The sequence below is a fragment of the Dromiciops gliroides genome, chromosome 1 (assembly GCF_019393635.1).
Source record: "Dromiciops gliroides isolate mDroGli1 chromosome 1, mDroGli1.pri, whole genome shotgun sequence".
NCBI lineage: Eukaryota > Metazoa > Chordata > Mammalia > Microbiotheria > Microbiotheriidae > Dromiciops > Dromiciops gliroides.
In genome coordinates, this window is record NC_057861.1 from 110785897 (window position 1) to 110810503 (window position 24607).

At 40.2% G+C, this 24607-nt stretch overlaps 1 protein-coding gene across 1 annotated transcript in view; it reads right to left on the minus strand.

Moving 5' to 3' along the window:
- The window catches only part of TBC1D31 (TBC1 domain family member 31), a 79131-nt gene extending 55921 nt beyond the window's left edge, over positions 1-23210 (minus strand). Inside the window, exons 1-4 of the mRNA XM_043986093.1 lie at positions 22985-23210; positions 5346-5492; positions 2607-2722; positions 1560-1738 (exon numbers count right to left, since the gene is read on the minus strand). Coding sequence (XP_043842028.1) covers positions 1560-1738; positions 2607-2722; positions 5346-5492; positions 22985-23061 — 519 coding nt within the window. The 5' untranslated portion in view covers positions 23062-23210. The remainder of the gene's footprint in view (positions 1-1559; positions 1739-2606; positions 2723-5345; positions 5493-22984) is intronic.
- Positions 23211-24607: the final 1397 nt, after the last annotated feature.

Consider the following 24607-nt stretch of genomic DNA (forward strand, 5'->3'; position numbering starts at 1 on the left):
AATCAGAGTTAGCAGGGCTGTAAAATCATCTAACATGATCCCTAATTTTCTTTTTCTTTCTTTTTTTTTGTTGTGCAGGGCAATGGGGGTTAACTGACTTGCCCAGGGCCACACAGCTACTAAGTGTCAAGTGTCTGAGGCTGGATTTGAATTCAGGTACTCCTGAATCCAGGGCCAGTGCTTTATCCACTGCGCCACCTAGCCACCCCACGATCCCTAATTTTCTCCACTAAAAAACTGAAAACTGAAGAGATTAATTCACTAAAAGACCTTGTTAGACAGTGGTCCCAGGACAACAGCCCCCAGGAATGGTGTCACCATGAGGGGCCCCTGCCAACAAAAACCACTAAGGTAATACTCAAAATCATCAAACAGGGGCCAGCATACTTGTTGGGAAGGCACCCTGAAATTTCACAAGAATGAAAACTTTCATTTTCAGATTGGGTTACTGTAATTTCCTCTTCTCTATTGTGAGAAAACAATGGGATTTCGATTTTAAACGTCACACTATACTAGATTCACTTACTTGTTTTTTACAAAGCTCTGCTCCTTCACTCAAACATGACATCCTGATTCCCTACCAAAGGCACCTGAAATGTCTCAATCTGATTCTCATTCATAAGCCACAGAGCCTCAGCAGACAGAATCCTCTGTCAGGTACATCTTTTTATAATTTAAATGTCCAGCACTAGCAGCAAGGTATAAACCTGTCATCCGTCCCATGGAGACTGACTGTGATCCCATGGCAGGGAGAACAGATGGTTTCTGTGACTTTGTTTTGTAATGTGGGTTCTGCTGCAGAATCCAGTCCCAGTGGAGAGAGAGAAAGGTTTCTTCTCCTGGATTTAAAATTCAATTTAAAAGCTAAGGCAATTAGAGAAGGAAAAAACTACTAGGTATTTGGTTCAAATCTCTAATGAATAAGCTTGCTACAACTTTTATCTCTCTTTAATTATTTAAACTGAAGGACCCTGGGATTTCTGTTGAAATGAATTTTTGTTATTAACATGAAACAGCCATACATAAAAATTAAAAGTAATATCACCTATACAATTTAACATCTGCAGATATGAAGTGCTCATATGAGTTTGACTTTGCTAGATAGATATAAAAAGAATACGTAAACCAGTCTTTGAAAAATACCATAGGCCCATGGATGTAGTAAGAAAATGCACGTTGAAAATATAGTCTGTGGGGGGCAGCTAGGTGGCGCAGTGGATAAAGCACCAGCCCTGAATTCAGGAGTACCTGAGTTCAAATCCGGCCTCAGACACTTAACACTTGCTAGCTGTGTGACCCTGGGCAAGTCACTTAACCCCAATTGCCTCACTTAAAAAAATAAAAAATAAAAAATAAAAAATAAAAAAATAAAAGAAAATATAGTCTGTGGCCATAGGTGTCACCTGAAACTCAGCTGGCTATTTTATCTGGCTAAGTTAGAAGAAGCAGAGCCTAATACTGACCAAAAAATCTTTGAAAAATACAACTACATAAACACGTTCATTAGAATCTAGAACTGAGGTGAATTATTTCTTACCATGAACTTTCTCTTAACTGACCTTTTGTATGCCCACAGACTGGCTGATATTCAGCTTTCTCTTTCTCTGAAAAGTATCCAGGTCCCAGAGCTGGGCTGTATCAGAAGATGTGGTGATCGCATACCTCCCCGATGCATGGACAGAGATGGAAAATATTGAAGATTCATGTCCACTCATCCAGCTAACCAGCTCCTTGGTGACTACAATACAAACTTTAAATCTTACAAAGTGAACAGCAAAAAGACCTTTATTTGAAATCTGCTGAATACTGAGTGTATTGAGCTAGGTTTTATACGAAGAAATATCTTTACAACAGACCCAGAATTATAACGCATGAGGGGTACACTTAAGGCAAAAAGACATTCTGGAATAATCCATTCCCTTAGTAGAACTAGGACAACTGCTTTTGTTATAGTTACAAAGGTAAAGTGAGGCTATCTAAAGTAGAAATGTGTTGGGTTTTTGTTTTTGTATTTTTAAGGGTAGAAACCACAACTATGGGAAGATCTTGAGTCAGAAAATGTTTCATGTTATTTCTAAGTTCTGCATAACTGGGCATCTTGTATAACTTGCTTCTTTTCTTGCCTTTGATGACTGAGGTTCAAAGTTCAAGTAAATGTCTTGAGTCCTGAATACTATTTCCTTTGTTAGTATACCTCACTTTTACAATAGGTCTATTGCTGAAATGGCATGGGGCTTTTAAAATTTTAGTAAATTAAACTACATTTTAATTTATTGGGAAAGCTTAACCTTCAAAGAAATACTGAGGTGAATCTTCTGTAAATGGACTAATTATCTATTTGATCTTAGTTTATCTTTTACAAATCTGGATTTACATACTTCAACTCCGTGAGCATGTGCAGAAGTGTTATTTATTTCTACTATTGATAAAAGGTCAAAAGTGGTTCAGGCCCGTAGAAAGATTCTAGAATCTCCTACCAAGTATGGCATAGTTCTACATCTACAGGGTAGAAGGGTAGAACAAAGGAGAGTATCTGCATGTCTTGCTTTTGAATCATCAATTATATCTTGCCATATTACAAAAAGATGAGCAGAAAGGACTTTTACCTGTATCAAAACACTTAATGGAGTAATCTGCCAAAGCCACAAGGAATTCAGACTTCCTGTGAAGATTAAAGGCCAGAGCTGTGGAAGCTTGATTTGTTCGTTGAACAAGGGTAAACCTATTTTAAAAAAAATTTAATTTATAAGAGACTACTCAGTTCACTTGGTTTCCGGTAAGCTAATTAGCTCTTCACAACCCACACCTGTCTTCATTTCCCAGTGCCTTCCATGCTCTCTGTGTTCCAGGAGACAGGCTTTCTGGCTGTCTCTCACAAAGAGTCATCCGTCTCTCCTTGCCAGCCTTTGCATTGGCATCCCTCCTGGGAGAGATGCTCTCCCTCCTCCTCCCCACTGCCTCTCAGAATCCATCTTTTCCTTTAAGACTCAGTTTACGTGGGTACAAGAAGGTTTTCCTGGTCCCTCTAGTGGCCAGAGCTCTCCCCTCCCTCTTCCCAGATTACTGTGCATATATTCTCTATGTATTTTGTATATACCTATATGTGTGTGTCCTCACCACTTTTGGAACAGCATGTCCTTAAAGCCATCTACTCTTTCATTGTTGTCTTTGTATGTACCACAGTATCTGGTACATAGCAACTGCTCAACATATGCTTGGGGTTCAATGATTGTTACTTAACCAACCTAGAAGGCACATGAAATAGTCTTTCTAATGCCTAAGTCATTTGCTGCAAAAAAAACACCCTTCAAAACAAAACCTGTATCCAAAAGTGACTTAGGAATTGCCCAGTTGGTCCCCTAAGAGACATTGCTAGAGACCACTCCTGGTCTCTATGGAGTCTATTCAGGAAGCACTATCCATCCACCCTGACCATTGAAGGGGCTAGAAGAGGCAGTTAATGTGGAGCCTACTCACTCAAACTTGGCTAATCAAGCAGTTATCTAAGTGGTTTTAGAACCAAAAACCTTAGATTTTAGCTTCATTAGTGTGACTGGAATGACACCACCTGCTGGAGAGCTACTGTAGGAAAGCTCAGCCATGAGGAGAAGGCACCTGAGGGCAAGCCATGTGGCTTTTCTTTGGCGTCAGGAAGTGACATTTTCTTGTGGGAGGAAGAGGGGGGAGGCTGGCGCTCTTGGTCTCTTTCATCAGGACTCTGGTGGAGAGTGGAGCTAGAAATGCGCTCTCCCTTTAATAGACAGATGAATCTAGGCCTTTCTCCTCACCAAATTCTTATTCTCCTTAATAAATGCTTAAAAGTCTAACTCTTGCTAAAGCTTATAATTTATTGGCAATCACTCATGAGATATTTTAGACAGACTAGCTAGAATTTTAGCCCCTTACAATAGTTATTAGTCACAGCCAAAGATAATCAGAACCAATAGGATTATCTTCAAAAACTGCCAATTACAGAACTATGGAAAAGAGCAATGAAGGTCCTACAAAGAAATAATGAAATATTCTTTATCCTCCATAATAGCAGAGAGGAGAGGGGAGAGACAAGTAGGACATAATGTCGTATACATTCATCTCAGTCTTTATAATAAAAATTTATTGCTTAATTATTTTTCTTTGTCATAAGGAAGGGTTTAATATGGAGTGGGGGTAGGGAGGTGGGAATTACTGTGATATAGAAAGAAAATCAATAAAAGGGGTTTTTTTGTTTTTAAATGAACAGCCACTCATTGTACATTCAGCATGTACCAGCATGATTGCGGGGGGAGGAGGCAGATTCTTTTTGATCACTAATTATTCTCATATAGAGGCATCATCAAGGTTTTAGAATATTACAAAACCTACTTAATGTATATAAACTATACAGAGAGTGAATGTACTATTTAATGTCTCGATAAGGAGGTGCCTAGCACAGGGACCTCAGAGTCATCACTCTGCACATAAACTCTCACTACACTGGCTGAAGGGTCAAGAGGTTTTTCAGAAGATAAAGGATCAGATAAGCCAGCCATATCTAGAGGAACAATCACTCCCCATGTCCCTGGACCTGATATAATGTAAATAATAATGCATAAAACAGCACCCTGGTCACGCCAGAGAGTTCAGCTCTCTTACTACCTAATTTTAACTACCAGGCAGTAGCTGAGGTACTGGCAAAGAAGAGATGGAGCTCACAAATTAAAAAGAAAAAGAAGTTATCAATCAAATCAATTAACTTCTTTAGCACAGGCAGATGCCATGTCCTACTCATATCTGAATCTTCCAATGCGTCCAATTCAAACAGAAACAGGGCCACCAAACTGTACATAAGGATTCCCCATAGACCATATACTGACTTAGAAAACCACACATTAGCATTGTCTACGTCCTACTGTTTTAATTTCCTTTGTTAAATATTCCCCAATTTCATTTTAATCCGCTTTGGGCCCACAGGCTGCATGTTTGACACTTCTGCTTTGAGCACAAAGCTGATCATCTGCTGGGTTTTTTGTTTGTTTTGTTTTGGTTTTTATGCCTAGGTCTCCCTATTTCATCCAGGCTGGAAGAATAGTGATCACTCACAGGCCTGATCCCACTGATGGCAAGGAAGCTTCAACCTATTCTGTTTCTGACCTGGACAGTTAGGACCTCTTCAGGCAGCCTGGTGGCCCCCTGCTTCCAGTGGCTCACCTTATTGATATAAGACTTGGTGCAGACTCCCACCTCACCCTAACCCACTACAGCTCAGAACTCCTGAGCTCAGCAACCTGCCCCATGGCAGGCATCACAGGTATGTGTCAAGCCCAGTTTATTTGAATCTGATGTTGCCAACTGGAGAATCTGCTTACCTGTTTCCACTTAGGTCAAAAACATAGATGTTTCCTTGGTGGTCTCCAGCAAGGAAGGCATCTCCTGTAGAATCAAAAGCCACGTTCAAAAACCTCAGGGACTTCGGCTGGTACTCTGCAGCAGTGTGAACAATGTTCACTATGAGCCTGTTTTGAAAGAAAAACATCATTCATCAAAGTGCACATCAGGCATTGCTGGGCACTAAAAACCATGGCTTTGGGGCAGCTAGGTGGTGCAGTGGATAGAGCACCAGCCCAGGAGTCAGGAGTACCTGAGTTCAAATCCAGCCTCAGACACTTAACATTTACTAGCTGTGTGACCCTCGGCAAGTCACTTTAACCCCAATTGCCTCACTAAAAAAAAAAAAAAAACATGGCTTTGGTGCACTTTTTTAGAATTGGCATTTTCAAAATAAATTAAATACACTCCTATACCTCAAGAAACAATTTTTAAATCATTTATGAGAAGAAACATAATAAGTTTAGGAACTGTTTTCTTGGGGGGGAGTGGGATGTTGGTCTGGAGCTGTGATTTTATCATTTTGGGAAGATCCCAAGGAGGAAACACTTGCTATCAATGGAGCTCAGCACCTCTTCTGCAACTCGGGCAACTGCCCCAGTACTGAGAAGGGGCCCAGGGGCCCACAGGCAATACAAGACAAGGTCATTCTTTTTTTGGGGGGGGGAGGATGGGGCAATGTGGGTTAAATGACTTGCTTAAGGTCACACAGCTAGTAAATGTCAAGTGTCTGAGGCCAGATATGAACTCAGGTCCTCCTGAATCCAGGGCCGGTGCTTTATCTACTGTGCCACCTAGCTGCCCCAAGGTCATTCTTGAACCCAGATCTTCCTGGCTCCAACACCACTCTCTACCCACTACATCATGCATTCAGCCAAGTCACTGTTAAAGAAGTAATTAATGTGACAGACACATTGCAATGCCACTTGGTGAAAAGTATAGATTATATTAATTAGAAATTATCAATGAGTAAAACTCATCCAATGTCAATCAGCAGTTAAGAAGCGCAGATTAACATGTTTTGAATTCTACAAGACAGAGTAGCTATGAAAGATTTCTTTTAATTTCTACCCTATCAAATATAACACTGATCTAACATTTAAGGCCTTTTAAACTCATAGTTAACACATTTTTATTTAAGGATTTTTTAAAAAGTCAAGCTAACATTTAAATATTTCATTCTCATTATCAACTGGTTAGAAATGTATAGGTGGAAACAATGACAGGTCAAATATTATACCCTTCAAATTCCAAAGAGATGTTTTTCCAGGGTTACTCCTATGACAAGAATAATAAGTAATGTCCGTTTACTAAAATTTCCAACAAAACTGGGCTTCAAAAGAACATACAAAAGCCTGGCCGAGAGTATAAAACTGTCTGCTGGCTCAGTAAGTATGGTCCACAGTGGCTTCCAGCCTATGAACTGAGGCCCCCTGGAGGACTGTGGTCTGACTGCAGGGGATCCATAAACCTTAAGGGTAGACTGTTGTTCTCTTGCTCCCTGTGTAGTGACGACCACATGTTCAGCACTGTGATTCAAGCTTCTTTAGCCTGAATCAATGTCTCACACATATGTGCTTGCTACTTTTCACACAATTCATTTAAAACTATGACTGACCTCATGGCAGCTTTCTCTTACCATCCTTTTTCTCTTGATAGTATCAGTATAATCACTATTATATGATTGTATGTGAGGGGTTTTTTTATATTAAAAGGCATGTTAATCCTTGAAAAGCTTGCCTAAAAAATGATAAACAGGCAGATTTCAGAAAAATCTGGAAAGACTTAAGTGGACTGATACCGAGTCAAGTGAGCAGAACTAGGAGAACACTGTACATAGTAACAGAAACATTGTGCAATGATCAACTGTGATAGACTTAACTTTTCTCAGCAGTGCAATGATCTAAGACAACTCCAAAAGCCTCATGATGGAAAATATTCTCCATGTCCAGAAAAAAAGAAATGTGAATTCTCTTTTTATTTTTTTAATTTGTTTTTTAGAACTGTGGATTCTCAATGCAGATTGAACCCTACTGTTTCTACTTTTTTGTTGTTGAGGTTTTTCCCTTTTGCTCTGATTCTTCTTTCACAACATGACTAATGCAGAAATATGTTTAATGTGATTGCACATATATAACCTATATCAGATTGCTGGCTGTCTTGGGGAAGGGGGGTGGGAAGAGAGGGAGAAAAATTTGGAATTACAAATCATGAAAACAAATGCTGAAAACAATATTTACATGTAACTGGAAAATAATAATAAAATACTTTTATGATTTAAAAAAAAGAAGGTTGCTTAAATAAAGAAAAACCACTGGTCTTAGAGTGGTGTTATTAACAGGTGGCATGGCACATTTGAAAGAACAATGGCTTTAGAGGCAAAGGACCTGGGTTCAAATTCTGCCTGTGTGACCTTGGGCAGGTCACTTAATGTTTCTGACCCTGTTTGCTCATAAGAAGCTAGTCAAGGGGCAACTAGGTGGCACCGTAGATAGAGCACTTGAGTTCAAATCTGGCCTCAGACATTTAACACTTACTAGCTGTGTGACCCTGGGCAAGTCACTTAACCCCAATTGCCTCACCCCTCCCCCAAAAAGGGCAGCTAGCCCAGATGACCTCTAAGGTCCTTTCCAATTCTAAATCTATGATCCTATGAAACCATAGGTGAAAACCTAGTTATGATGATAACAGCTAACTTTTCTATAGAGTATTAAGGCTTCCATTACCTCACAGGATCCTAACAAACATCTATTCTTCATTTTCAATTAAGAAAATGAAGACTCAGAAAGATAAGGTGGTGCTGAGTCCTGCCTGGGTACCACACACTAAGTATAAGGGGCAGATCCAAGCCCAAGCTTCCCCTGTCTCCATATCCAATACTCTTCCATGGTGATGTAGCAAGCACGCCACAGAAGAAAGCATTCTGGACTTGGAATGGGGAAGCCTGAGCGTGATTCCTGCCTTAATTACCTACTACAGGCAAGTTCATTTAACTTCTGTGACCTTTAGTTTCTTTATCTGAAAAATGGGGATAATTTTGCATTATTTATCTCAGGCTTAGAGAGAGGAACGTGCTATGAAAACAGGTAAGCTGGTTTTGTGTGTGTGTCTCCATTTGTGGTTTCTTGGGCAGAGTGGACGCATATGGAGGCTGCTTTTATCCATGGAGACAAGAAACCATTCTGGAACACAGAGTCAATGTGTCAGAGGCACCCCAGGCCTTGCCGGCTTGAAGGCCGGCTCTCCTATCTATTCTTTCATTTATTCTATTCTGACAATCTTCATCTATAAATCCTTTCCTTTTTTTTTTTTTTAAATCTTAAGTCAATTGAATTTGTGTGACTCTCTAAATTATCTAACTAGAAACTTTTATTTTCACTTTTCACTAATGGCACATTGAATCCAGTTAGGGGACAACATCAGGTTTTTCAGGATCACTTTGAGGAACAGCAAAGTTCATATAACTATTAATTTCTGAGAGAAGAAAAAAACTTGAAGCCAAAGGTCCTGGGTATGTAAACAAACAGCTCAGAAATCTGATTTTGATGGCTAAATTATGAGTAAACACTTGGCACAATTACTGCTATGAGCTCCTACTTCATAAGAAAGGGATTTTAGAAAATTCAAGAGCAATTGTAGGCTGCCTAATGTCAGGAACAAACCCCACCCAGGGTTGTATGAAGAGAAAATCTGTCTTTTCACCTCCTGGACTCTGCTTTCTGATATTCTGTATTGAAAAAAGAATGAGGGGCAGGTAGGTGGCGCAGTGGATAAAGCACTGGCCTTGGATTCAGGAGGACCTGAGTTCAAATCCAGCCTCAGACACTTGACACTTACTAGCTGTGTGACCTTGGGCAAGTCACTCAACCTTCACTGCCCCACAAGAAAGAAAGAAAGAAAGAAAGAAAGAAAGAAAGGAAGAAAGAAAGAAAGAAAGAAAGAAAGGAAGGAAGAAAGAAAAGAAAAGAAAAAAGAATGAGAATTTCTATATTCTGTGAGGAAAGGAAGATGACAGGCAGATGCACAATCACACCTCTAGAGGAAAATGTGCTTTCACATTTATGAGGTACAGAGTGCTGCTTGGGCCACAGGGCTGTGTCAGGGGCTGATGACAGCAGGATACCAAATGGATGGCTACAGAAAAGTCCACACTGCAGCCCATCGCAATGTCCTTGCATGTAGCAGGTGCTCAAGAAACATGCAAAGTTGCTTCAGAGGAACAAAAAGGGAGCTCCAAATTGATAATAATAGCCAACATTTATGCAGTGCCCATTATGTGCCAGGTACTTTACCATTATTATCTCATTTCATCCTCACAAAAACCTTGGGAGGGAGGTGCTATTATGATCCCCATTTTACAGATGAGGAAACTGAAGCAAATAGAGGTGAAGGGACTCACCCATGGTCACAGCTAACAAGTGGAGTCAGGCATTCCTGAGTCCAGGCTTAGCGTTCTATCCACTGTGCCACACAGGTGCCCATGAGAAGACTGGATCACAGTAGTTAGGAAACTGTAGAATACTTTTAAAGAGCCTAATGTGCTAAATTATATAAAAACCATTTTAAAAAAAAAAGGAACAAACCAATATTCTCCCAGTGAAACTAGTAGATGGCTTTGGATCATGGAATACCATGAAAAAAACTACAGCAGATCCAAAGGACAAGGGGAAACTTCACAGTGAGTATAAGGTGGCAACTGCATGGTACCAATTATGATGGGAAATGATGTAGATAGGCCATGTAGGCAATGTGCAGAGTAAGAGACAGCTGATGGGTCACTCTGGTTTCCACAGAGTATGAAAAGAACCAGAGGAAGGTCTGCAGTGCATCAGGTAGACAATCTCCCCAAACCGAGGAGATGGAATTGATATGTCAACAGATCTGTGAAGAAGTGACATGGTGGGTGCTACAGCAACACAACTCCAAGGAATACAGCACACATCAAAAAAATGCTAGAGAAACAGTAGCCGTCAGACCCAAGAGGCTACATTTTGAAAAAAGGCATCCCACAACCCTTTAATCAAGCAGTTATAGTAGCAAAGACTACACTGGTTCAGACACAAACTATCTTGCCTCTCTGACTTTCTGCCATTCATAAACTGAAAATCCTTCTCAATGGGAAATGCTTAGTATCCAACTTTCTCCATTCTTGCTTCCATGATGTGGCATGTCGTTCAATCCAACAATTTATTAAATACCTTCTAAGGGAAAGCTTCTGTGCTAGACACTGAGAATACAAAAACCAAACTGAAAGTCCCTGATCTTGAGGATCTCATTCTACTGGCAAAGGAAGAAGATGAGGATGGGAAATAAAGTATAAACACAGACAAGTAAATCTGAGGCAAAATGTGGCTCCTAAGCCAGATCACAGATCTAGGAGCTGGTAGGTTCCTTAGAAGTCATCTAGGCCAACACCCTCACTTTATAGATGAGAAAACTAGGTTCAAAGGGGTTATATGACTTGCCTAAAGTCACTTGGGGAGTGAATGGTGGAACTTCGGGAAGGTCCTTCCAGTAGGAAGCAGCACTGAGAAAGAAGATAAGGATTCCAAGAGGTAGAAGAGAGGAGAGAACATTCCATGCTCAGGAACAGTCTATGAGAAACTGACATCCATTCCCCCAAAAATAATGCTCAAAGGATATGAACATGCAAATCTCAAAAGAACTAAGAAGCTATCAACAATCGTATGAAAATATACTCCAAATAACCAATAAGAAAAATGCCAATTAAAACAGGTTGGTGGTTCCACCCTTACAGACATTAGATTGGCAAAGACTAAAGCATCTATTAAAAAAGTAAAATGGCAACTGCTGGAAGAGCTGTGGAAGGACAAGCACATCATGCACTCTTGGTAGAACTAAGTGATGGGTTCAACCATTCTGGAAAGCAATTTGGAAGTCTACTCCAGAAGGCACTAAATTGTGCCTTTGACTTGGCAATGCCACTATTAAGCTTCGATCCCAAAGAGATCAAAGAAAGGATCAACGTGAAAAAAAAATCCATAGCAGCTCTTTTTGTCAAAGCAAAGAAAAAGGGTGCATATCAACTGGGGAATGGTTGAGCATGATGGTCTGTGAATGTCATGGAATATTATTACACCATAAGAAATAGTGAAAGGGATGAATTCAGTGAAACTTGGGAAGACTAATATAAACGGGTACAGAGAGAACTAAACAGAACCAGGAAAATACATACAATAACTATAACACTGGAGAGGAAAACAACTTTGAAAGATGATGAATCATACTTTTAACTTTTTACAAAGGGGTGATAGAGGTAAAGAGATATACATTTTGTGACATGGCCAACATACGGATGTTTTCCTTGACTATACTTATTTGTTATGAGGGAGGGTTTTTTGGTGGGTGGGTAGGATTAGAGTAAGGAGAGTAGTAATAGTGATGCCCCCCAAAATGAGTATGAATTAAACATTTATAATATAGACGAAACAGCAGAAGTTCAGAAAAAGACAAAAACAGGGCAATGTTGGCATTACCTATTGAAATTATTATATACTTTTAACATAAAACCCCAAACTATACATAACTGAGATTCATGATTTCATGTTTTTGTATAGGAAAAGGATTATTTTTGTTGATGTCCATCAATTTTTTTTTTTTTAAGTATACAGACAGGAGATGGGACTGCCAAATTTAGAGAACAGGCTTGTAGTCCTGTGGGGGTGGATATAAAGTAGTTTTAAATCAGTCAATCAACAAGCATTTGTCAAGAGCCAATTCCAGGCACTATGCTAAAAACTGGGAACAACAACAAAATCCAACACTTAACAGTCCCTGCCCTTAAGGAAGAGCCATTCTTTTGGGGAAACAAGATGTAAAAATACATATATACAAAATGTATACAAGGTAAATACAAAGTAATTATGGTGGAAAGCAGCTGGGGAAACAGGACAGGCACCATTGCGTTTCAAGAGTTAAATGAGCATGAGGAATCCAGGATAATCCCTGAGGTCATAAACCAAAGGGACCAGAAGGATTGGTAATGCCCTCACCAATTACACAGAGGTTTGAAAGCAGGGGTGGGCTTGAGAAAGAAGATAATAAGTTGTTCCGGACATGCTGTCATATCCCTACTCTGTCTTCTCTAAACACACCCAGTTCCTTCAACTGATCTTCATGGAATGATCTTGAGGTCCTTCACTATCCATGTCACCCTTCTCTGAATGAACTCCAGTTTATCAATGTCATTACTAAAACATGGCACCTTGAAATGACACTGTCTAACTGGGGCAGAGGAGAGGAGGGCACTCCCCAGTCATGGATACTATGCTTTCTTTTCTATCTTATCAAACTGGTACTGGCTACGGAGCTTATGGTCCACATAAACCCCCAGATCTTTTTCAGATGTAATATTGTCTAGACAAGGTTTCCCTATATCTTCTCCTTATGAAGTTGATTCTTTAAAAACCCAAATATAAAGATTTTTAGATTTGTGCCTTTTAAAAATGAATCAATTTTCTTCATTCCCCATGCTACCACCCTTGTACAATTCCTCATTACCATCTGTCTGGACTACTACAATATCCTGACACTACTTCCACTCTCTGCATTTTGCAACCTGCCTACACTGCTGCCAGAACAATTTTCCTTATTCATGGATCTAAGCATGTCACTCGAGTGGTCTCCCTATTACAGGATTACATTCAAACCCCTTTGCCTAGCAATCCGAAGGTCTACACAATCTGCTGCCGGCTTACCTTTCTCATCCCATTTCATCAAGTCCAGACAAAGTATCCTACTCACTGTGCTCTGGTTCACATGTGGTCTTCTGTGTCTGAACGACCTTCCCGCCATTCTTTGCCTATTGAAACCCTACCCAGCTTTTAGGGTCCAGCTCAAACTTACCTCTTTCATGACCTTCCATTAGTAATGACCTTTGCAGGGCAGCTAGGTGGTGAGCACTGGCCCTGGAGTCAGGAGGACCTGAGCTCAAATTCAGCCGCAGACACTTGACACTAGCTGTGTGACCCTGGGCAAGTCACTTAACCCTAAATGCCTCACCAAAAAACCAAACAAACAAAAAAAGTAATGGCCTTTGACTCAGACTTCATTAACATAACTTTGTTTCACAACTTTTGGTGTGCTTATTAAATATGTAGTCTAGGTATCTATATAGTATGTTTCTATTAGACTATAAGCACAATAAATAAAGGCAGGCAATTTGTCTTCTCTAAATTTTCCCTTCTTCTGTGATAGTATAATCTTCTATGTTCCTTAATGTTTGTTGGATGAATGAATGAACATTGCCCTCTGGACATTTCACAATAACCAGTCTGATTCTGGATTGCATGGCTAAAAAGTCTTGAAGATTACAGAAACAGGTAAATTAAGGTCTTAGGAGAAATAAGGCATATTGGAAGGGGGGGGGGCAGAGCCAAGATGGTGGAGGAAAGACATTAAACGTACAGAGCTCCTGATACAAGTACCCCCAAAACAGCAATAAAAGAACCCCTGGAGCAGAAAAACCCACAAAAAGATGGGCTGAGATTATTTTCCAGCCATAGACAGATTAAAGGGGGCTGTGCTAGGCTGCCGGTAAAGTCCAACCCTGCGATCATGCCAACAGAGACCCCAGGCATTCTGCACCAGAGGAACTTACCCCAAGCCTCTGAATCAGCTGCAGCAACAGTGTATTCTAGAACTGAGCTTTTGGTTGGGTGAGAGGGCTGAACGGCTGGGGGGGGGGTGGGAGGCGGGGAGAGGGAGTACTGGAGCGTCAGCAGGACCTAGGGAGGAATTCGGCTGTCCCACCCCAGCAGGGAACCATTATTGCCTAAGAACTAGGATTGAACAATGGAAGCCAGTGACTTTAAGAGAAACCAAGAAACAGTAAAGCAAATCCAAATGAATAAAAAAATAGAGGGCAATATGAAATTTCTCCTTGGAAAAATAGCTGACCTGGAAAACAGATCTAGAAGAGATCATTTGAAAATCATTGGACTACCTAAAAACCATGACCAAAATAAGAGTTTAGATAACATCTTCCAAGAGATTTCAGGGAAAATTGCCCTGATATTCTAGAAGCAGAAGGTAAAATAGAAATTGAAAGACTCTACCAATCACCTCCTGAAAGAGATCCCAAAAGGAAAACCTTCAGGAATATTATAGCCAAATTCCAGAACTCCCAGGTCAAAGAGAAAATATTGCAAGCAGCTAGAAAAAAGGAATTAAAATACCATGGAGCTCCAATAAGGCTAAAACAAGATCGAGTAGCATCTACATTAAAGGACAGGAGGGGATGGAATATGATATTCCAGAGGGTAAAGGAACTGGGACTACAGCCAAGAATCATGTACCCAGCAAAACTGATTATAATCTTTCAGAGGAAAACATGGAATTTCAATGAGAAAGAAGACTTTCAGGCATTTGTTATGGAAAGACCTGAACTGAACAGAAAATTTAACTTTCAAATACAAGACCCTGGAGAAGTATAAAAAGGTAAACAGGAAAAAGAAATCATGAGGGACATTAAAAGGTTAAACTGTTTACATTCTTACATGAGAAGTTAATACGTCCAACTCATAAGAACTTTCTCAGTAAGGAATACACAGAGGACACAGGTCTGAACTGAATATGAAGGGATGGTATTTGTAAAGCATTTATTTTTTTGTATCCTTGTTCTTTGTGGGGAAAACAGGGTGGGGTGTCTTATGTCTGGAGCTAGATTTGGGCTTGGGGCCTCCTGGGTCCAGGGTTGGTGCTTTGTCCACTGTGCCACCTAGTTAACCCATGATGACATCTTTAAAATAGGGTTGAGGGGCAGGAGCAATAGACTGGGGGAGGGAGAAGGGGAGAGGTGGACTGAGGAGAGGTAGCCCACATGAAGGAAACAAGAAAAAAGTTTATGGAGAGGAGAAGAATGGGGGAAAGAGTGGGGGAGTGAGTGAACCTTATTATCATCAGAATTGGCTCAAAGAGGGAATAATATACATACTCAAGTGGGTATAGTAATATATTTTTGCCCGGAGGAAAAGTGGGAGGGGAAGGAGATAAGGGGGCATGGGAGAAGAGGGGAAGGAGAGAAGGGAAGTTTGGGGGAGGGAGCTGTAAAAAGCAAAACACTTTTGAGGAAGGTGAAGATGTTCTGCATAACAGCACATGTATGACATATATTGAATTGCTTGATTTCATAGGGAGGGTTGAGGAGGAAGGAAGAAAAATTTAGAAAACAGAATTAGCTCAAACACCTTAAGCTCATCAGAGGGGGCTCAAGCAGGGAATAACATACACACCCAATTGGGAGGAGTAATCTATTTAACCCTCCAGGAAAGTAGGAGGGGAAGGATGAATGAAGGGAGGGTAGAGCAGGGGAGGGGGCAGTCAGTAGCAAAACACTTTTGAGGAGGAATAGGGCAAAATAAATAGAGTTAATATCATTGGAAGGGAATAGGATGGAGGGAAATAGTTATGATGATCAACTACAATGGCAAAACATATGGTACTTACTCTGCTGGGCTATTGTGAAGAAAATTCTTTGTCAAGTTTAAGGTACTATATAAAAGTTATGATGAACAGGATGTTATCAGAAAAACCTGGAAAGACCCACATGAACTGAAGCAGAGAGAAATGTACTGTATACAAAATAATAGCAATAGTGCTGGGAAACACGTGGTTATTTTCAGCAAGGCAATGATCCAATATAACTCTGAAGGACTTATGAAAATTGCAATACATCTACAGATAAAGAACTGATGGTATCTGAAAACAGATTGAAACACATTTTTTTTTGGACAATTCCTTAATCTGAAGTTTTGTTTTTATCTGTTTTCTCTTACAATCTAGCTAATGTGGAGATGTTTTCAATGACTACTCAAGTATACTTTACATTGAATTGCTTGAGTTCTTGAGGTGGGGGGGGGTGGAGGAAGAGAAGTTGGAACACAAAGTTTTAAAAAATTGATGTCAAAATTTGCTTTTACATGTAATTTGGAAAATAAAATTCTAAACAGAAAAAATAAATAAATAAAATAAAAATGAAATGAGGCATATTAATTCGTTCAGGCTAAGGCACAATTTCATATTCTGGATGAGGGAGTTAACTATTTAAAAGGCTAAGCAGGGCAGCTAGGTGGTATAGTGGATAAAGCACCGGCCCTGGATTCAGGAGTACCTGAGTTCAAATCAGGCCTCAGACACTTGACACTTAACTAGCTGTGTGACCCTGGGCAAGTCACTTAACCCTCATTGCCCTGCCCCTCCCCCCCCAAAATAAAATAAAAAGGCTAAGCAACGTGCCTTTTTCAATTAAGTAGTTAGCTTACTCAAAAGTAAGGAACTGTGTGCATCTTTGGGCTGGCCACAGCATATGACATAACATTAGAATCAATAATGTGAAGTAAACAGACCAGAATAAGACCCACTAAATCAGGTATTCTTTTTTTTTTTAACTTTAAATAAATATTATTTAAAGTTTTGAGTTCCAAATTCTATCCCTCCTTACTTCCCTCCCCACCCTCCTCCCTGAGGTGGCAAACAATCAAATAGAGGTTATATACATGCAATTATGTAAAACATTTCCATATTAGTCATTTTGTCCAAGAAATCTTGAATAAAAGGGAAAAAAATGAAAGAAAATGAAAAATAACATCCTTCAGTCTGTTCAACCAAAATCAGTTCTTTCTTTGGAGATGGATAGTATATTTCATCATTAGTCCTTTGGGATTGTCTTGGATCACTGTATTGCTGAGATTCGTTAAGTCATTCGCAGTTCTTCATCAAACAATTTTGCTGTCACTGTGTACAACATTCTCCTGGTTCTGCTCACTTCACTATACCTCAGTTCATATAAACCTTCCCAGGCCTTTCTGAAATCATGCTGTTTGTCATTTCTTATAGCACAAAAACATTCCATTACAACTATATACCACAGCTTCTTTAGCCATTCCCAATTGTTGGGCATCCCTCTGATTTCGAAATCTTAGCCACCACAAAAAAGAGCTGCTATAAACATTTTTGTAAAAATAGGTCCTTTTTCTCTTTTTAGGGATGTCTTTGGGATATAAAACTAGCAGTGGTATTGCTGGATCAAAGGGGATACAAAGTTTTATAGCCCTTTGGGCACAGCCCCAGAATGGTTTGGATCAGTTCACAACTCTACCAACAGTGGATTAGCATCCCAGTTTTCCCACACCCCTCCAACATCCAACATTTTCCTTTTTTGTCATATTAGCTGATCTGTTAAGTGTGAAGTGGTACCTCGGAGTTGATTTAATTTGGATTCCTCTAATCACTATGAGTATAGATAGCTTTGATTTCTTTGTCTGAAAACTTCCTGTTCATATCCTTTGACCATTTATCAATTGGGGAATGAGTTGCATTTTTATAAATTTGACTCAGTTCTCTATATATTTGAGAAATAAGACATATATCAGGCCTTTTGTTGCAAAAATTCTTTTCCAGTTTTCTGTTTTCCTTATAATTTTGGTTGCATAGGTTGTTTTTTTTTTACAAAAGCTTTTTAATTTTATATAATCAAGATTGTCTATTTTATATTTTGTAATGATCCCTATCTCTTCTTTGGTCCTAAATTCTTCCTCTGCCCATAAATCTGACAGATAAACTATTCCATGCTCTCTTATAAATCAGGTATTCTTTTTTTTTTTTTTAGTAAGGCAATTGGGGTTAAGTGACTTGCCCAGGGTCACACAGCTAGTGTTAAGTGCCTGAGGCCAGATTTGAACTCAGGTACTCCTGACTCCAGGGCCAGTGCTCTATCCACTGTGCCACCTAGCTGCCCCTAAATCAGGTATTCTTAACCTGGGTTTGTGAACTTTTAAAAAAGTATTCTGATAATGCTAACTCAATATAAATGGTTTTCTTTTCATCTGTGCACTTTGTTTTATGAATTTAAGATCTTATTCTGAGAAGTGATTCATAATGTGTACCCAGACTATGAAAGGAGTTCAGGACAAATAAAAGGTTCATAACATGCTCTAAATCAAGGTTATGTATTCTTTTACTCACAAAATCCATAATGGAAACTCAATAACCAATAGTTCACTGCTTTGAACTAAGAGAATATAATTTTGAACTTCAGCAGTAGCTCCAAAGAAAAGTCATCAATTTATGTCATTTACTTGAATACCTTTTACATATGTTATCAATTTCTCCTCAAAATGAAGGCTTGCCATTTTTATACAAATCATATTAGAAACTGTTCTATAAGATACAGCTACTATTTGTAAAATTTTATGAACTGCATGGTTTTTTTTTGTTTTTTGGGTTTTTTTTGGCAGGGCAATGAGGGTTAAGTGACTTGCCCAGGGTCACACAGCTAGTAAGTGTCTGAGGTCAGATATGAACTCAGGTACTCCTGAATCCATGGCCAGTGCTTTATCCACTGCGCCACCTAGCTGCCCCTCTGCATGTTTTTATCATAAAAAGTATTTTATTATTTTCTAGTTACATGTAGAGATAGTTTTCAATGTTTTTATATGATTTCTAGATCCAATTTTTTCTCCCTCCTTTCCCTCCCTCCCTCCTCCCCAAGACAGCAAGCAATCTGATATAGGTTATATACGTACAATCACATTAAATATATTTCTGCATTAGTCATGCTGTGAAAGAAGAATTAGAGCAAAAGGGAAAAACCTCAAAAAACAAAAACAAAAAACAAAACAGAAATAGTATGGTTCAATCTGCATCTAGATGAGACAGTTCTTTTTTTTCTGGATTTGGAGAGCATTTTCCATCATGAGTCCTTTGTAACTGTCTTGGACCATTGTATTGCTGAGAAGAGTCAAGTCTATCACAGTTGATCAACACACAATGTTGTTGATACTGTGTATAATGTTCTCCCAGTTCTATTCATCTCACTCAGCATCATGAACTGCATATTTTGATCCTCAGAAAGGGAGCTTCATTCTAATCAATGATTTTTAGGTATGAAATAAATCCAGGTAAATTCTTCTCTTCTCAAACAAGTTTGGTATCCTTGGTTACAGGAAGAGCCTGTATTACACCACATGTCAATTTTGTAGTTTTGCACTAGTATTCATTTGCTTTATTTTTAAGTGCTATCAATGGGAGCAGTTAGGAACCTCCTACAAATGACTCAGCAACACTTTACAGCCACTGCTGGTTCAAAATCATCTTAGGTGGCCTCTTGGACAGAATAGCTTCTTTAGTTTACATGTTTTCTGTTTAGTAACAAATTTACTTAAAATCCTGAATGACACCCCTTATTCTACTAATGGAATCTTCTCAGCAATATTCAATGGGCAAGCACACTGGGGGATCTTATACCCCAAGGTGATAAACAAAGGGTTCACAGACTATCAAGGATAGAAGCATTCTTAAGAGATTACCTAATTGTAATTTCTTAGTTTACTTAAAAAGAATCTGAGGTCCAGAGAAGTTCCATGGCTTACCTAAATACAAGCAGTTTTTAGAAAACTCAGGCTTAGAACCCAGGGCTCCTGACTCTGGGTCATATGCTCTTTCACCTTATTAGGATAAATGCCTGTGAGAAAATTTCTCTGATAAAGGCCTCATTTCTCAAGTATATAGGAAACTAGGTAAATTTTTTTTTTTTTGCGGGGCAATGGGGGTTAAGTGACTTGCCCAGGGTCACACAGCTAGTTAAGTGTCAAGTGTTTGAGGCCGGATTTGAACTCAGGTACTCCTGAATCCAGGGCCGGTGCTTTATCCACTGCGCCACCTAGCCGCCCCCGCTAGGTAAAATTTTTAAAAATGAGAGCCATTCCCCAGTTGACAAATGGTCAAAGGATATGAACACAAATCTTTTAGAAGAAATCAAAGCTATCAATAATTACATAAAAAATGCTATAAATCACTACTGATTAGAGAAATACACATTAAAACAACTCTGAAATTCCAACTCATACCTATGAGATTGGCTAACATGACAGAAAAAGAAAAAGGATAAATGCTGGAAGGGATGTGGAAAAACTGGTACACTAATGCATTGGTTTTTTTTTTTAAATAATAAACATTTTTATAGTTTTGAGTTCCAAATTTTATCCCTCCTCCCTTCCCTCTCCTTTCACTGAAGAATTAAGCAATCAGATATGGGTTATACATGTGCAATTATGTAAAACATTACCATATTAGTCATTTTGTTCAAGAAATCTTGAATAAAAGGGAAAAAAATGAAAGAAAATGAAAAATAGTATATGTCAGTCTGTTCAATCAAAATCAGTTTTTTCTTTGGAGGTGGATAGTATGTTTCATCATTAGTCCTTTGGGACTGTCTTGTATCACTGTATTGCTGAGAATAGTTAAATCATTCACAGTTCTTCATCAAATAATAGTGCTGTCACTGTACACAATGTTCTCTTGATTCTGTTCACTTTCACTATACATCAGTTCATTCAAGTCTTTCTGAAATCCTGCTTTGTCATTTCTCATAGCACAATAATATTCCCTCACCATCATATACCACAACTTGTTCAGTCATTCCCCAACTGATGGGCATCCCCATAATTTCCAATTCTTTGCCACCACAAAAAGCTATTAATGGGGGGGGGGGGGAGCAGCAAGGATAGAGCACTGTCCCTGGAGTCAGGAGGACCTGAGTTCAAATCCGGCCTCAAACACTTGACACTTACTAGCTGTGTGACCCTGGGAAAGTCACTTAACCCTCACCGCCCCCCCCCAAAAGCTATTATGAATATTTTTGTACAAATAGGTCTTTTTCTCTATTTTAGAATGTCTTTGTAATATAAACCTAGCACTGGTACTAATGCACTGTTGACAGAATTATGAACTAGTCCATACATTAGAGAAAACAATTTGGAACTAGGCCCAAAGAGCTATAAAACTCTGACCCTTTGACCCAGCAATACCACTACTAGGTCTATAACCCAAAGAAATTAAAGAAAAAGGTAAATGATCTATTCATACAAAAATACTTATTGCAACCCTTTTTGTGGTGGCAAAGAATTGGAAATTGAGGGGATGCCCATCAATTGGGAAATGGCTGAACAAGTTGTGGTATGTGATTTTGATGGAATATGACTATACTAGAAGAAATGATGAACAAGAGGGTTTCAGAAAAATCTGGGAAGACATATGAACTGATGTGGAAATGAAGTGAGCAGAAGCAGAACTACTTTTAACCTGTGGCTAATTGTCCATTTGGGGCAGCTAGGTGGCACAGCAGATAGAGTGCCAGGTCTGGAGTTAGAAAAACTCATCTTTCTGAGTTCAACTCTTGTCTCAGACACTTACTAGCTGTGTGACCCTGGGCATGTCACTTCACCCTGTTTGCTTTTGTTTCCTCATCTGTAAAATGAGCTGGAGAAAGAAATGGCAAATTACTCTAGTACCTTTGCCAAGAATCCCTACAAGAGAGCAGGAAGAGTTGGACAGGACTGAACAACTGTCTATTCAGCACTTATTGAGCAGGTGAGGATAGAGCCAGGCACAGTGCTAAGTGCTGGGGGTAGGGGGAGAGGGTCGATGATACAAAAAAATGGACATATATGATCCCGACCTTCCTAAGACTGTTTGCAAGTCCTAGTCCTCTGTGTCTGCTCACTAGCTCATAGCACCTTCCCTCATACCACTCACTCAGCCAGACACAACAAAGGTAGATGTGGGGCTCCACTCCGAAGGGTAGACAATACCTGCTTAAATCAGGAAGACAACCTCTTTCCCATCACATAGGAAGCTCTTAAAGACTATTTACTGATTGACTGACATCCAAGAAGGTGCATACATGCATAGTCTATGCATCACTAGGAAGAAATGATGCCCATTCAGGTGGGAAAGCTAAACAGGCTCTGGAAAAAATGTTTCCTTAAATAAAGAGAAAGGGGTAGTAGAAAAATGACATCTGGACTTCAACAAGGCGGACCTGGGTTCAATTCCTGACTCTGACGCTTACTAATTTCCCCATTTGTAAAATAAAACTTGGGTCCTAAACTTAGAGCAGGAAGGAACTGCAAGTGCCATCTAATCCACTCTAAAGAAGGAAATTGATGCCAGAGAGACCATAGAAGCCAGACAGCTAATCCAACAAAGGGGGAAACTGATGCCCTTGTTTTAACAAGAGGAAACCAACGCCAAAAGGGGAATGCTGACACCACTTAATCCAAACCCCTTGTTTTTGTTTTTATGAAGGGTGAACCCGATGCCCAGACACCATCATATCCCACTCCCCCTTCGTTTATTCCAAGAGAGGAAAGAAATGCCCTCATTTTAACAAAAAACGACATTGATGCCAAGTAGAATGCAGAGGCCATTTAATCCAAATGCCTGTTCTGTTTTTTTTTACAAAGGGGGAAACTGAGGTCCTCATTTTTACAAAAACGGAGACCGATGTCAAAATGAAAATGCAGAGGGCATCTAATCCAAATCCCTTGTCTTTAAAAAACAAACAGGAGGAAACCGACGCCCAGAGACCATTAATCCAAACCCTCTCATTTTGTAGAAAACGTAGGAAAACTGATGCTCCAAAACCTGTACTTCCTTACGTAACTTGCCCAAGGTCAAATCGGAATTCGAACCCAAGTCCCTACGTCTCCTAAACCTGCGCTCTCGCCAGTCTATGATAAGAGATGGTTGAACATCCGGGCTCAAGCCATCTCGCCCCTTCGCCCCTTCTCCCCCTTTCCCCCCAGCCCCCCGCCTTTACCCGTCCCGTGTCGCCGGGCAAGGCTTCCGGAGCCAGATCTTGCCGGACTCCTTGTTGCCCACGTCGGATTTCTGCATGGCGGCGGCAGCGGCGGGGTCTGCGGCCGATCCGATCTGGCCCGTAGGAGAGATGCCTTTGGCTAACCGTCTCCCGCACCTTTCCCGGCCACCACCGCGCTCTGCCCGCCCGCGCCGCGGGAGCCTCAAGTCACTGCCGCAGGTCGAGAAAACTCGGCTCACGCGGGCCGCACCAATATGTGCGGGGGCGTCCTATCAGGGCTGGTCCCGATGGCCTCTGAGACTCCTTCCAACTCTGAGATTCTGAGATTGAAGTCCACCTGTATAAGAAAACAGAAATTTTATGTTTGACCTTTACAATTGATTTCCGCTTAAAACCACTGAGCTCCAGCGGCCGAGCCACCCAGCCTCTCCTGCCGATCTCAAGAATGGAATAGGCCAACCATGAACTTCTTCAGCCCCGCCCTTCGTTCCAGGGATTGTCCTGGGAGAACGCTAGGGCTTCTGGGAATGGTAGTTTACCAGCGTTCTGGTAGTTTACTAGCGTTTTTAAGCTATCAGGGTTTCAGGTATCTTTGGCCCGGGCATTAGGATCATAGATTTGGAACTGGAAGAACCCGTTAGAGGTCTTCGAATCCAATCCCCTCATTGTACAGAAGAGAAAACTGAGACACAGAACGTTCTTGCCTACGTTGCTAGCTTTTGGAGAATTCTAATTGTTAACCAATCAGTACATCATCAGCAGGCACGGTGCTAAGCGCTGCAGATACAAAGGAAGGCAAAAAAACAGCCTTCGCCAGGAGCTTCTAGTCTATTGGAGCAGACAGCACGCAGACAACCCCAGACACACAATCCAAACACAAAAGTGAAACAGTTCTTGCCTTCAGGGGCCATACAGTTTCTAAAAGGGGCATACAACAGATACATAAGAGGGGAGCCCAGAGCAGAGTTTTTACTCTAGATACTAATACTGTTCATATTGATTTTATTATGATTCCCCCACTGAAAACAAGAGGTATAAAAGGGAGTGAAGGTAGGGTGGGCAAGAGGAGTTGTGCACATGGAGGTAGGGTAGGTGGCAAAATGCCCATGGATTGTAGAACCTGCCATCCTGGCTGGAAAGAAGGGAACCATGACCCAGTTGTGATAGATATATAATGTTTGGATTTTCATTCGTCAATGTGGAGTTAAGTTCCAAGAAGGGTGTCTCCTAGGGTGGGTAGGTCATGATTTCTAAAAATCCTGGAGGGACCCAGTGGGGAAGGGGGTAGAGGACAAAGGAAGAGCAGCAACAGGTTAAATGATAAGATTCCTGTGCCTGATTAGCCCTCATAGAAGGCTGGAGAGGCATATGAGGCAAGGTTTGAGGCCAACTAGTTCTTATATTTACCTAAATCTAGAAGGAAATTAAATGTCATTTAATCTAACTTTCTCATTTTATATATAAGGGAACTGAGGCCCAAGGAAGTTAACTGACTTGCCTAAAGTTTAACAAGTAGTAAAAATGGGTGGGAGTTGAACCCAGAACCTCTGACTCCAAAGTTAGTCTTCTTTCCTTTGTACTACACTGTTTTCTATATATTATGCTATGTGAGTTTTCACTCTG